The following is a 15422-nucleotide window of genomic DNA, read 5'->3' as shown; positions in this document are numbered from 1 at the left end:
GCGAATGCTGCAGAAGTTGATCGGGCGATACTAATTTCTCCGTTGTTTACTCACTTTGGCATTTCTTTAATTGTTATGATGTCTGCGTTGTTTTCCAAAATATTTCCATGGGACTTTAAATGGGTCATGCAAGAAGTACAAATACGAAAATGGAATGTTGCTTTACAATACGTTTAATTCGCTTAAAACTTTGCCGTTTTCCTCCTAGGCTACGAACAAGTAGTAGCCCAACTAAAGGACTTCAAGCACGTACTATATTTTTTTGGTTCTATGTAACTTTTGTAAAGTAGTTTTGCGAAAATCTGCACTTTAAGCCTTACACATTGCAGTTAAATGCCAATAACAATAAAATCAACAAAAACAACAATGCAATAACAGCAAAAGCAATTGAGGTAATAGCGTAAGCAAACAAAAGTCTGGGAGTCAGCTAGGCAATCGCGGCAACAAGAGCAGCAATGAAAGTAACTCAAGCAAATTGGCCCTGCAGCAATGGTTTGCAAAAATTTCAAACTTGTTCTTGGTTTATATTATGTAAAGTTTTCAAGTATGCACATATGTATGTTTCTATGTGTGTGTTTGTATTTTGATATTGAATTTATTCCCTTCCATGTGAAAGTTTGTGCGCTGCAGTATGTCGAAACATCAATAAAAGCACAGCAGATTCAAAGGAGTACAAACAGGCAGCAACTCCTAAAAGTGCGCCTCCCCGCTCGAGCTTAAATATTCCACTCCTACTTTGACTACTCCGGCGAGTTGGCGGCAGCACGGCAACACTACAAAATTTTTGTCCATAGAGAAAGGGGGAAAAGTAGGAGAGTCAGATTTGTTACAACTCTAATTTTTGAGCAAAATTAATTTTCGAAACATTTTTTCGCTGCTGACAGAAATTTATAGGAAACTACCCAGCCGGCAGAAAAACGTACCTTTTGCCGACAGTGCAATTTTCGTATCCGGAAGCGTTCAGAAAACGATTTCCATTTTCATTCATTTTTCGAATCCGAAAAATGTCATCATGTTATTTCAAAATAATTTTTAAAATATTTGTTCAAACTGAGCATTTAAAAAGTAGCTGAGTGTGCAGAGGAGCGTGCTACTATGTATTTTGTTAGCTTTCAGGAGGTTAGAATGCCGTCAAAAGCAACATATTAATTGCTGAATTTTAAAATTATTTTTTGTTTAGTTTCCTATGAAAAAGGTTTTGTGAATTTCATAATAAAATCGTTTTCAATGAAATATTGAATCAGACAAATTTCAGGAAAACAGCCGAAAGTGCATCCGTTTCACAACCATTTTCGATAGTTTTCTGTGCATACGTTTCGGATGAACACTTAGTGGGAGAAGGAGATCTGAAAAACGACTGAAAACTGAATCGGAAAACGGATGAAATATTTATCAGGATTTTATAAGAAATTGTTCCCATTTTCGGATACGTTTCTGGATATTTTGCTTGTTGGGTAAAGATTTCCATATTTCATTTTCCTGTCCATAGAGATACCTCGGTGTAATTTCAAATTTTGATTTAATTATTTTTGTATTGCTTGATATTTAATTTACTAATTTGTTTGAAATCGCTTTGTTACATTTACACATTGAGTGAATTAACGAATAAATTGAAAAACTGTTAAACATATTTTGTGGTTGCTGTGAATCACTTTATTTAGGGCAAATGCCTGGCCTGCTTCGCTGCGCGTCAAAAGTATTTTGTTGTGTTCTTACACTCTCCCAAAACTGTTATGGTCTCATTCATACAAAATAGATTTAAAGAGCTTGCTGAAACAAACTTTCAATTTATGAAGCATTTTTTATTCTTTATTATAGGTTATATGGGAAGAAAATCGGTACATAGTTTCGATACTTTCGCTGTTCCAATATGTCATTTTGTGAGCAAATTTTATGTGAATTTGTCCAAAACTAAAGTTGTGTTCCATTCTGAATTGACCATCCGATCGATATTGATTTGATGACAGAGTTGACAAAAAATAAGCGAAAATAGCGGTATCACAAACCAAAATTCTCATCAAAAGTAGACACGCGTTAGCTTGGTTTCCAACTGTAATCTGACGACCGTCAAGATCAAATTTATTGTCGCATTAGGTTGCCCTAACTACAAAATTCGACAAAGAGCGTAACATAGAAACCCTTAGTACGAAGCAACGGGGAATGTATCGGAATCTATTCGGTACTACGATGATGCATCCGAATTGGACAACAAAGTTCGAGAAGCCAAGGACTATAAAATTTTATCCGCAAACCAGAAAATTTCAACGTCTTCAGAACGTACAACTAAACAGGAAGCTGTTAAGTAATTATGGACACGGTTAAGGACAAGCAGCTCAAACAAATTACTCTTTGTCGCTCTAACGCTACCACAGACCCGTTTACTCTTCATTTGGTACATGGACTGGAACATAGCGACATACCAGGCTATGAGATGGCGAGCGAGCTTGTATGGAGGTGCACTTCGATTCAACTTTCGCCATCTTGGAAGATGTTGGAAATGCCTCTCGCTGCCAGAAAGGTCAAAAGAATACTCCTTCTCTGAAAACTGTGCAATGTGGAATTACCTCGACACCTGCAACGCAATAAAAATCATGTGGCCAGAATGCACCTAGAAAAGGTGTCGGTAGTTCATCACTCTGACCACGGGTCTGTTGACGAGCCACATTATTACCTTATAACGACTTCTGCAGGATCTATAAAAAGGAAGAACAGTCTGCAGGCAAGCTGTAATGATGATGTATGGTACGACAAAGGGACCGATTAAGGACTTATTCACATAATTTTACTGTTTTATTTTACTGTTCTGGCTGTTCTGGCTCCTTCGCCAAATGCAGAAATTTACCTAAACGATATACTAAAATTCATACGAATTCATAAATTGAAAAAAGGAAGAATGAACTTGAATTTTTTTTCCGCCTTCAAACCGAAGATGGCGAACTTTTGCGCTCGCAGGTATTTCCTGTACCTGTACCTTTTCGCTAGCCCACTGCCACTACTCGCTTACAAAGCATTACACATTACGCTTGTGCGCTCACATTTGATGTCAAAATATTTGCTGCCAGTACAGCGTGCGTGCTAAATTTGCCAACAATGTCAGCTTGTTGCTGATTGTTATCCATAATGTTGGCCTCATTTTCGTTGCTGTTTAAGTCAGCACTGATTTTTCATTGCTCTCTCGTTGCTGCTACTGCCGCCGTTGCTCTTTTACACACACACACACACACACACACCCTCTATTCAAATGTATTGTTGTTTTCGCCTTTTTGCTATTGTTGCGAGCTATTATTTCCGCATCCTGCATCCCTGCCACATTATAATGCATTTATGTCTATGAGGATGTGTATGTATGTATGTGTGTGTGCTACTGCTGGTGATGCATTTCACTTTTGCCTTCTGTTGCTGTCATTAATGTTGATGAATTTAATTTTTCACATTTTCACTCTGATTTCATTACAAAAATATTACTAAGGGGCGCGCGCGCGCGTGCGTATACGCATTTAAAACGCTCACGTTCAACAATTACACTTAATTGCTTTTAATGAATATGAATGTTGGTGTGCGTGTATGCAGCCGGGAAGGTCTCAAACCAAGCCTCCGCCACCTATATTCCAGCCAGTGAGTTTCACGCGCCTTTACTCTTATCGCTACTCTTTGTTAATTTTTTTTTATTTTTTCAAATTTTTGTTGCTATCACTTTACTGTTATGATGCCGGAAATGATTATTTAATTACGCAACTCATTCCATTGCTATGCGTTTGTTGGCTGGCAGCAATCGTTTAAGGCAGCGAAATTGCATTTTTCACTTTTACAGTGACAATGAATTGCAATTACCGTTACGAAATTCACACCTTAGCAACGTTTGCAAATGGCTTGACGCATCGCATAAATTCATAATAATATACATAAGGTGCCAATTACATTTATACACACCCACACATACACACATACGCGGTTTGATGAAGCGAGCAGAATGTGAAAAGTATATTACAATTAACTCAACGAAGCCCTCCATTTTTTATTAATTTTTAAAAATTGCTCAAAACTTATTTCAAACTTTCTATGTCAATACATACATAACAGCAATAATATAGAGATAGCCTACAAGGGGTACTCCTTTTAGTAGTTCGACTCGTTGTTCTCAACGACCTGTTGTGGGTGCATTTTGGCTGCTAAAAAGATTGGCGAGTGATCTGCACAAAGAGCACAGAGGGCGTATTGGGGCAAGTTCTTTCGGCCAGAGGTAGATTGGAGGCAACGAAAGTAGCTCTTAAGACCAAACAACAGCTACATGGAAGACGATAAGTTGGAATTACCTCAGCATCTACTTTAAGCTGTCCAGTTTAGGCGGACTTAAGATTTAAACATAGTTCTATTTCACTTTAAGTGCCGGTTCCTCGACGTCTGGTTAACACTAACTGCAGGTTAAACATCGTCATCGACTTCGCAAACTAACAGGGAGTCGATAGAGTAACCGGCCCTTAATGTGGTTTTGGGAAATATATATGTATTAGACCGTGCTGATCGATAATAGAAGTCAGGGTAAGATAGCTTCGGCTGAAACATATCGAGACAAAGTGAATATGAGTCTTCGTAAAAAAATTACAAGAACTGTATAAAAACTTGATTAGTTTTTGTGTGCATTGATCAACAGCAGAAATTTTTTCATCCATTGGTATATTAGCCTACTATATATGTATGTATGCATGAATACTTTTTGCCAGCTCGGGGCCTAGGTAACCGTAATTTTTTTCGAGGGTTTTGTTGGATTTATTGATTTAATTATCAGAAAAGGAAATATAACACTGTTCGGCAGTCAGCTGGAGAATTTAAGTTGGTGGTTGCAGAGCAGCATTTAAAATTTTAAAATTGATTTAAATGCAAAAAGGCCTGTCTGGGAATTTTCGGCTAAAAAGAATCTGAATTGGCAATTCATTTTCACCAAAACCGACCGCTGGGTGTGCCTTGGGTAAAAAAAATTTTGTTTAGAAACATTGTTGAGAAACATTGCTGGAACTTATTCTTCATGTTTATTGCATTTAAGCGCACCCTGGCGACCGTTTTTGGTAACAATAAATTGCGAGTTCAGATTCGAACACGCGTCGGGTTCATCTTAACACAAATTGTTAGTATAAGTGTGTGTTTTATACGTTATTCCACAATAAAAATAAATTTTTCTGTTTTATTTGCATGAGAATCCAAGAGATCCAAGAAACCAAAATCATGAAAATATATGGAAAATCCTTCTGGATTTCGAAGGACTTCGCGAAATCTCAGAATTCAGTGCAATGGGAATGTAGTAGTGAATGAAAACAAAAATGACAATTCAGAGGCTAAATGCACAAACAGATATCAAATTCGCTCCTCTGTTGCTGCTACCTGTTCAGTATGCTTTGGTAATTCCAAACGATCGAATTATGTACCAAGGAGCATTAAGGCTTTAAACATACCAGATACTTATGATTCACAAGCTATGAAAAATGATTTAAAAAAGGTCGAGGCAAGTCACCGAAAACGCGTCAGTTCTTCATTCTTGTCAGCCTTGTCACCAGCACTTATAAAAGTGAGCCTTTTTGGAAGCTCACAAAACTCCCAACTACTTATGTGCTTAAGTACAACCCTGAGTGAGTAATGCCATTTCAATTTAAAAACATGTAGAGTATGTGTAGTTATTAAATTGCTTCCAAAGTATAAATTGAATAAAATCACACGTCAGAACGCTGTTGCATATTAAACATCCGCATACCTCTTAAATTTCATCAACATCCGTTGACGCTGAAATTCTGAGGCGAACAGAAAAACTTGCTTAAGTCGACATAAGCAACATTTGAAAATTTCAAGTTGATTAAGTTAGAACTCAAAATTATTGCTACCAAATGATGAACAGTTTGCAAAGGTTTCAATATTATTGATATGAATTTACACAAATCAAAACCAATATGTATAAAATATACATACTTTCCACTCTAACAGATCGCTGGTTTTACAATCAAATCACACTTAAGCGATTCTTTCTTGCCATCACAGAATTTACATGCATACATATGTACATGCGTAGATATGTACATATATCTTTATGATAAGTAATACAATTGCCAACTGTCTCACAATGACACATTTTAAAACAGTCAATATTTTTTATTGTCAATTTAATCCGATAAGCTGCATGTGACTTCCGCATTAAAAGGATTCCCAGTACCGGCGCGGCGGCAGCAAACAAAAATAATTCAAAACAAATAAAATTTGTGGACTGAATAAATGTCTTACTCCTTGCCGCAACAAGCATACGGACATGTGTATATATGTATGTGTATATTTATGTATGTATGCATATGTAAATCGCTTACAATAAAGAGCGTATGCATGTGTGTACCCTGCAGGAAATGTATCTAACTTTAAGCTAACTATAAGTTGGTTAGTAAGGAGCAAAAAGTCACTATTATCTGTATATTTTCTTTGACGAAAGCTAACCATATTTCTATGGCGATGGTCGCGAATTGGCCTCTGCATTTGATGTAACCAACTTGTAACTAAAATATCAATAGGAAAAACAAAATATTTTTTTTATTTTTTTATTTTATTTTATTACATTTCAGATTTGTTTACATGTTCTGCTGTAGGTGGTCCCATATTCGAACTCCGTCAGACATAACTTCAAAATGACAATATGAAATTTCGATCTTCCTTTTATTAGTCCTCAATTCGAAAAAGTATTTGCAAAGTGCAGGATGTTTAAATAGAATCGCGTTTAAAGATATCAATCTCCTGCATTACTTGTCAACTAGTTTCAAGTGAGCTTTTTCGTAGCTAACTACAAATTATATATTTTATAGAAATCCTGCAAAAAAAGCTAATTTTTTTCTGCAGTGCATGTATAGACATGCGTGCATGTAAATTAAATACTTATATACGCATAATAACAAAGTTAAAGGATAATCCAACTGGAAGTCTATATGCGATTCAACCAAATGTGAGGGCATGATTTACAAAAAAAAAGAACATTACCCCTTTTTGTTTACCCCTGTTGTGTTTTGTGCTTGTTTGTGTAGGCAACGAACACAACCACCAATTACTAGTGGCAACCAACCCACAGCAAACAAGTAGGCGGTTTTTTGCTATCGCTCGATTTTGCATGCATATACATGTATGTGTATATATCGCCGCTTTCTTCAAAAGTGTATCAACTCAAAATTCATTATTTATCAGAAAGCCTCAAAAAATACTTCTTTATGTAATCTTAATCATTTGAAAGAAGAAAATATGCATAGTTTCAAATTTTACTGTAAGGTGAGCATTTTTAATGCATACTATCAAAAACCTTAAATTTTGAGTTAACGCGGATTCGAAGAACTTGCGATATACATACATATGTACGCCGATACGCACTTATGTCGCAATAGTCGTCAATCTCGCTTTCATTGCTGTCATTTCCTAGCATTTATAGTTTTACAAATAGGAGCAGCTTGCTGCTACACACACGCTTTTGCTAAACTCTTCATATACGTCTGTACATATGTATGTACATTAGACTGCATCACCAAAAAAAGTTGCGGTTTTTCCGCCGGGATTACAAAAGTTATTATATTTTAAGACGTTCACCAAAATATTTGGGAAAAATATTAAGATTTAAGTGAGCTGAACCGATTTGAAAATACCTCCAAAAATGGAGTTTATTATGAATAAAAATAGTTTCGTATGGAACTTTTTGAAAAAAGTCCCCTCAGATGACAAAACAGATTAAGCTTAAAAAATTTGCATACAAATATTTAAAAATCTTTTCAACGGAATCGTAAGAATGAGACTTTTGATGCTGTTTTTTTTTTTAATTTTTTCAAAGATTGATTTAAGAAAAACTTGAATAACTGGGCCAAAATTATTCTGATTTAGACTTATGGGATCTCAGTAGAAAGGTATTTTCACACTATTTTTATTTCTGTCAAAAACAAAAAAATCATTCGTGTCCCAATTTTTTTTTCAAATACCAACACATCTTAATTCAACTTTGAATGACGTTCGTTCATCCTACTTTTCTCTTTCATCCTTTGAATGAGTTTATTAGCAAAGAAATAAAAAGGGTGAGAAAATACCTTTCCACCGACACCTCTTAAGTCTAAATCAGAAGAGTTTAGGCTCATTCCGTTCAAGTTTTTTTTTAGTTTTTTAAAAATATTTTTATGCAAATTTGTTAAGCTTAAACCGTTTTGTAATTTGAGGGAATTTTTTCAAAAAAAAATTTTAAGAAACTATTTTTATTCATAAAAAACTTCATTTTTGGAGGTATTTTGAAATTGGTCCAGCTCACTTAAATCTTAATATTTGTTCGAAATATTTTAGTGAACGTCTTAAAATATAATAGATTTTATAATACCAATGGAAAAATAGTACGGATTTTTTTTTTTATGGGGAGTGATGCAGTCTAATGTACATACATATGTATGTATGCCATATAGTATATCCATATGTATGTTCGTGGTACATTTATAAGCTCACTTACCTGGCAATTTGTTTGAAATTGAATTTACGTCTTGGTTTCTTGCTCTTGCCCTCGCCACGCCCCTTCTTCCACACATGCGTACGCCAAGCCGGATCTTGATACTCAAACGATGGCTTCAAATAATACAAAGCCATTTCCTGATGGAAAACAGGCGTTATCGAGCCAGACATCGGCGGCACAATCCATATCCAATCGGCTGGACAGCCATTGCTGCAAAGAAATGCAAATACATGCGATTGTATTAGTGCAAATATGTATGTATAGCAAAGCAAAGAAAGCAACTTGAAAATATCTACAAAAACAAAAGAAAAATTGCTGCATTAAGCTCAATGAGATTCAATGTAATTCTATTGGGGAATTGAGGTATGCACGGAAGTGGAAACTGCAATTAAGATGTGTGTACCATTTGTGTGGAAGAGTGCATGTATGCTATGTAAAAGAAAAGTATGAAAACTGCCGGTTTTGTTTAGAAGTCCTTTCGTGATGGCGGGTTGGGTATTTCATTGAAATAAAAAAAGAAATGGGAATCTGCGGTGATCGTAATCAAGGCAATCGATTGCCTGAATGGTTAGTTACAACTACACAAGTCTCCTGTAAACTTTGAATAAAACTGAAAAATTGAAAAAAAACACAAAAATTGGCAAAAACGCTATTTATTTAAGAAAACCCAAAAATTATTTCTTTTTTTTTATCCTTAAATATTACTAGAGTGGCTCAATTTTAGTTTCCTACATCTACTTTGCTCTCTGCATTTTTTATAAGCTTTCCGATAACAATATAGATTTTAGTTAAAAAAAAAATTTTTTATTTCTATGAATATTTTTATTTCTATGAATATTTTGGCCAAAGCCGCGAATTTAATTTTTTTAAACTAAAGCTTGACTTTGCAATAATTGGCGATTGTACAGAAAGTACAGCATTTTCAGCACGCTGTAGAATAAACTTTTTTTAATATTTCTTTTAGGTTCATGGAAGAAGGGCATTATCTTTCACAGGGCATGGGGCGGCATTTTAAATAAATCCAGTCCTGGCGACAAGCCGGGTTTCATTAGTATTTACTTTCTGAAATACAGCCATTCAAGGGTACGACCGCAGCTGGATTTTCAAAAGTCTTTATCCTTATGAACAGTGTTGACAGAAATAAATATCCCTTTAGGGCTAGAACCTCCGGAAAAAATGGCTAAATAAAAAATTTTAGAGCTAAGAAAAGGGCTAGTTTCATTATTCATCGATTTAAGATTTTTTTTATGTATTTTAGAGCGACGTTCCAAAATTTTATTTGTTTAGGTACATATACACATACAGTTCTCATTCTAAACAATAATTCTGAGCATAAAACTCGTAAAAAGAAAACATAGAAAATTGATACTTTACGCGTCCATTAATTACATTACTTTACACGAAGAAAGGACTTCGCTGAAAAATATTATTTTATACTTATTTAGGGGCGCTAAGCACGACAGTAAGTTTAATTTACTTTCCCAAAGAAGCATCTTCGAGATATAAAAAACTCCAGAAAAGCAAATGGATACCTTTCGAAAGATATATTTAACCTCATTGCGCCGACTCATTTTTTGTCAATTGGTGTAGTACTTTTTGAGTTTCAGGCCTTTAAATTCGAAAGATAAGGAAATTTTCAAGCTCTTTCGAAAATTGTTTATTTTTATTCATTACTTTCAGTTGATAAACTTTGTAAAAAAAAAAATTTTAAAGATATATAAAAAATTTGTAACAAAAATGTGAATCATAAAAGCGGACAGAAAATCTTAAACTTTTGACAAATTTAATAAAAGCGGCCAATTTCAATTTTTGCTACAATCACTCTTTCAGTTGAAAATGTGTTTTTCCACATAAACCGTAGAAATGTTTAAATTACATCGCATATGTGCATCGTTATTTTTTACAAAGTTTCATATTCGACTGCCTTGAAATCAAAAAAAGTATTCGTACGAATAGAAGTTAGTCACCCTAAGCTACAGATAATTCTATTAGAAAAATTGTATGCCTACTAACGCAGCTATAGGATGTATGCTCGATTATATAGACCTACTTTTATAGAAAGTGCCATGATTAAAATTTTCTTACACATGGGCTTTTTCAGTTAAATTTTATCAAAATTGTTATAAATTTGAATGTTTTTTTTTAGTTTTATTAAAAAACAGCATTCAACATTCTTTTGTGCATTCTATTATACTCGCAAGCAGTATCGAAGATTCCGTTTGAACGTGACGTGCCACGCCCCCTTCTCCAATAATGCTAATTTTTTTTCTTGACTTAATATATCTCCATACCAAGTTCCAGTCCTCTACCGTTAATACTTGCAGAGATATGCAGTATGAAAAACTCCATTTGTATGGGAGGAGCCACGCCCAGATTACAAAAATTTCATGATGATCGGTTGAGTTGTTAAAGCGTGAAAGCATAACCAACAAGCAAACTCACTTTCGAATTTAATTAATTTAAGGATAAACTCAATATTAATGGAATGAGTTGCAGCAGAAAAACTTTTCATTGCTAAACTTTCCTTACCGAATAAACCTTTGAACAAAAAAAAATTTTTTTGCGAATTTTCAATGACAATCGCGGCTTTTTATGAGTAATTAATATTTATATCGGCAAACAACTCGTAAAGAAGATCAGTCAGTGTTTCTTTTCTTCTTTTTTTTTGCATTCCGCCTATTGTTCCGTCAGCGCATTTGAGCTGTTGATAAGCCTTATCAACTTGTGTTTAAATTGTAAACAAGCACATGATCACCAAATATGGCAAGTACTTAGTAGAAAAACATTTTTTTGTTTATATTTTATTTTTTTTTTGTTAAATTTATGGTCGACTTGTCACGTCGCATCGCACAAAAGTCAAAAGTGACAATTTAGCTGGACAAAAATCGAAAATTGCGCTGATATTTAATATCTATAAAAATACCTTTGAACGTTCCTTAATATTTGACTAACTAAGGGACAGTATTTTATAACTAATGCTGAGTGCATATCGTGCGCTCAGGCACCTCAATCAGTCATACGCGATAGCCCTGTATTAATTATAGTATGTGTACATGTATGTAACTTTTTAAAATTATTTTTATATTAAAGAAGAACTTTTTCAAGTAAGTTTTTATATTTTCAATAGTTTACGTATAACAGTTTTTAAATTGTCGTTATTTGAAAAAGTTCTATAAAATTGACTAGAAAATAATTATTCCGTAAATGATAAAAAAAAGTACAAAAGTAAAAGTATTTTTGATTTGTTTAGAAAGCCCTCTCAAAAATCAAGCTGTGCCGTTGAAGCAATTTAGTAGTAATTTTATTTTGTTAACAGCTACAAAATAATCTATTAGCATCAGCTGATTGGCAAATAAAAAATATAAAAATACGAAATCGAAACGATGAATCTCCAAATTTTTAATTTGCTACGAAACCCCCATGTTGTCCAAGTACAATATTTATCTGTTACTATTATTTATTTCATACGAATATCAAAATCTAAACATCATGTTTGAGATCAAAGTGGATAAAACCGTTTTTCGCAGGGATCGGTAAATTTATATTTTTATTAATGCCGTTATTTTTGCATAAATAGTTTTAAACCATTATATAATTCTAGTTTCCCACACTCCAAATCAATTTTATTAGTTAATTATTTTTGTGCAGCTAAATCGTCACTTTTGCCTTGTTTGTGTCGTTTAACAGTCAAGAGGAGCATTAACAGCCATAAAATAAGTCATTGTGTTTTCCAAACAAGGAGGCAATTTTTTGCAAAAGAGAATCAACACAGAAGAGCATCTAAAAATAAACTGATAATTATGACATTTTACTATCGTTTAGTTGCGGATCAAACTACTCGAACAAAGAGAGTGCCAGTGTCACTTATTGGTTCAATGGTTTTGCCGTTTGCGGTTTCTTAGGTTGAAAAGATAATCTCGTTGAAATACTGTAGATTGCACTTTTTATTTAAATAGTTGATGGTTTTGAAGTAAAATTATCTTTCGCTTTGACAAGGCATTCAAGTCTCTTCTCACTTTACTGCGTACAATTAATTGAATCAACATTTGACGCTCCATTCATAAAATGGCTAAATCATTAAATAACTCAAAATAAAAAACACCTTAGAATTTGTTAAAAAAGAGCATACTCATTAAATTTATTAAGCGCTGATTAAAAATTGTATTTTAATACGAATATAATAGATATTTTATTTTATTGCACCAAAATCCAACTAATTCCACGCAATTATAATCGCATCGTTAAAAAACCAAAGTTCATTGCTTGCTTTAAGATTTTGAAAGCTCGTGTTGAACTATGGAACTCTTTTAGACTTATCTCATAAATAATGACAACAAATTGTATACTGATTTGTTTACTTTCTTCAAAACGTCGACACTTAATACACATGTCTAAAGAGTGGTCCCATAATCGCTGAATGACGACGTAAATAATTAGTGAAATTTACGTAGCAACCAATTAGTTTGAGAACAGCTTCACTGGAGAAGCTGGAAAGGAAATATGTGCTACTCTTCGCCAGGTTACAGTTTCGGCGCACCCTGTATGCTCTTATGCAGAGGTACTTAATCTTAGTCAGTTATTAGCTAACTAGCTTTTACTTGCTATAACTGCTGAAAATACAGAACTCATCTTATTCACCAGGGGGTACGAAGGACCAGCTTTTCTCAATACAGCTCTCTGACAGAGTCAAGTATTGCAAGCGAGGCGACCTTGTTGAAAAGAGCGAGGCTTTCCGGACCATGCCCACCCTAATGTTATAGCTATGATTAGAGTCGTACCCGTAGAAGAGCACTTCGTACTTGAAGAATGCCAGAGTAACAGCATTTGAAACAGAGGTCAAGTAAACATATTCAGGGTTGAACGGTAGAATTGAAGGAGCTGTGTTCTCGTTTATCTCTAGTGTAGGTCTCCAGATATCTGCAGCGTGTTTTAATCAGAAGAAGTCGCTATGAAGGGGCAGCCGATTGGCAACTTGCCAATGGAGCACCGATTAGAAGAGTTAACATCGCGGATTACTTTGACGTTTGGTTGATTAAAATTTCTTTAACTCTGTTTGACGTGGTAAAAATATAGGCAAAAAAACTAAGTTATTTAAAAGACAAAATTCTTAAACAGCGCTCTTTCTTTTCATAGCTCACAAAAGAGGAAACCAAAATTGATTACACTTGAATTGATTGTAGTGAAGAGGAAAATGGAAGCTTTATTCCTTAGTGCAGAATTTTTTCTCTGTAAAATACACTACTCAAATAAATTAAGGAAGGTTTGAAAAAAAAACAGAAATTAGGGCTAAATATAGAGGCTATCTTATCATATGGCCGGCCTGACTGAAACATTTTTTCAAGCCCGTGGACCAAAAAAAAAACAAATTTACAGAATTACTTTTTCGCATTATCTGTCAGAGCTACATGCGAACCGCAGCTCCTCGAAAGTTTTGGACAACTTTAAGGGCTGGTTTCACCAACTAAACTTAACTTAGTTTAGCCATTTGTTTGGACTTAGTCAAGAATAAGCTGATTAAAACGTAGGCTAATTTTTGGCTTAGCCAAGACGGTGAAAATGAATAAGTCCAAAAAATGGCTAAACTAAGTTAAGTTGAGTTGAAGAAACTAGCCCTAAAGCTTCAAAAGCGTTTTTAAAGTCTCAGTGCGACCATTCTCCACCGAAATAAAGCCTGGCAAAAATAATCGTAAAATTCTTCTGGATTCTTTTTCTCCTTTAATTTTTTTTTGTGTACTGTATTTATCTGCCTACCTTGGTAGGTAAGGCCAAGCAAACATTTTTATTCTTTACTATCGAAGCCAGATAAATTTTCGTGGACCCCCACTTAAAACTCGTGAACCCCCCTACTTTTTCACGCTAATGTAGACCCCCATCGAGCCTCCCATGGTCTCCTGGGCATTACGCTAGACCACTTTGAGAATCGCCGTCCTATATGAAAACTGATCGAGAGGAACGCAAAACAGAGATAATCCATTCGCGTTCAGTGACCTTGCATTTGTGGCACATGTATCTTGAAATGTTTGTTAAAATTTATTCACATTTGTACTCGCGTTTTTTCAAAGATGCATATGGTCGATTCCTCAGATATGTAAGCCTGTCCGAGTTTTTCTTTCTTTCGCTATATCTGTCAGCTGCATCTGACACTAATTCTTAACATTTCCAAGCATTGTGTGTTTAATTGTTTAATATTTTGCTCCTTTTTTCACGAACCTAAAAACAGATTTCAATACTACATCAAGGAAAAATATAAAAAAAATATAAGCTTACACTGATTTAATTTTGGCTGATAATGTTCAGAACGATAAAAAATTAATTAGTTTAATAGGACACATTCCAAGCTAGCGCAAAAATTGTTTAGAACTCCCATTAGGTCTTAACGAAATGTACCGTAAATATTAAGTGTAACGTAGCCGGAGAAAAACTAAATAAGTTGTTTTTCGGATACTTACATAAGTAACCCTTCCAATTGGATATATTTATAACATGTTTTCTTAGTATTGTCCATATCTAAATGATGCCATATGGAAAAAAAGCTTATAAAAAAGAAAAGCTTTCTTTGCACAACTATCTAATAAATATTTAGATGTAACGTGGTCAGTGTTTTTCTTTTTATTTAAAATGTTTTTATTGACTTGATAACGATTCTCATTTAATATTAATGCATATTTTAGAGGGTATTTGCGTTAACAATTGCAATTTGAGCATTCTGCCTCTTAATTTTGATAAATATTCTATTTGAAGAAAGTAATATGTGAAAAATATGCTTTGAAATCTTTTTCTCTTAAGATTTTTATTATATACATATTTGCCTGGAATTCAATCAAATTTTTTGAAACATGTAAAACTGATATCTGTTATCTGCCGCATTACACGTGACTGTCACTACAATTTTATAGAAGCTGTTACAAGCCTACACGACTATTGTATTTAT

General features: G+C 34.2%; 1 protein-coding gene across 1 annotated transcript in view; it reads right to left on the bottom strand.

Moving 5' to 3' along the window:
- Nos (Nitric oxide synthase) overlaps positions 1-15422 on the bottom strand; it is a 137407-nt gene that overhangs the window by 78177 nt on the left and 43808 nt on the right. Inside the window, exon 9 of the mRNA XM_017606197.1 lies at positions 8492-8701. Coding sequence (XP_017461686.1) covers positions 8492-8701 — 210 coding nt within the window. The remainder of the gene's footprint in view (positions 1-8491; positions 8702-15422) is intronic.

Source organism: Rhagoletis zephyria, unplaced genomic scaffold, assembly GCF_001687245.7.
Source record: "Rhagoletis zephyria isolate East Lansing unplaced genomic scaffold, Rhagoletis_zephyria_1.1 Rzeph_scaffold_00159, whole genome shotgun sequence".
NCBI lineage: Eukaryota > Metazoa > Arthropoda > Insecta > Diptera > Tephritidae > Rhagoletis > Rhagoletis zephyria.
Note: the sequence above shows the minus strand (reverse complement) of the source record. Positions and strands in the feature narration are given on the sequence as shown.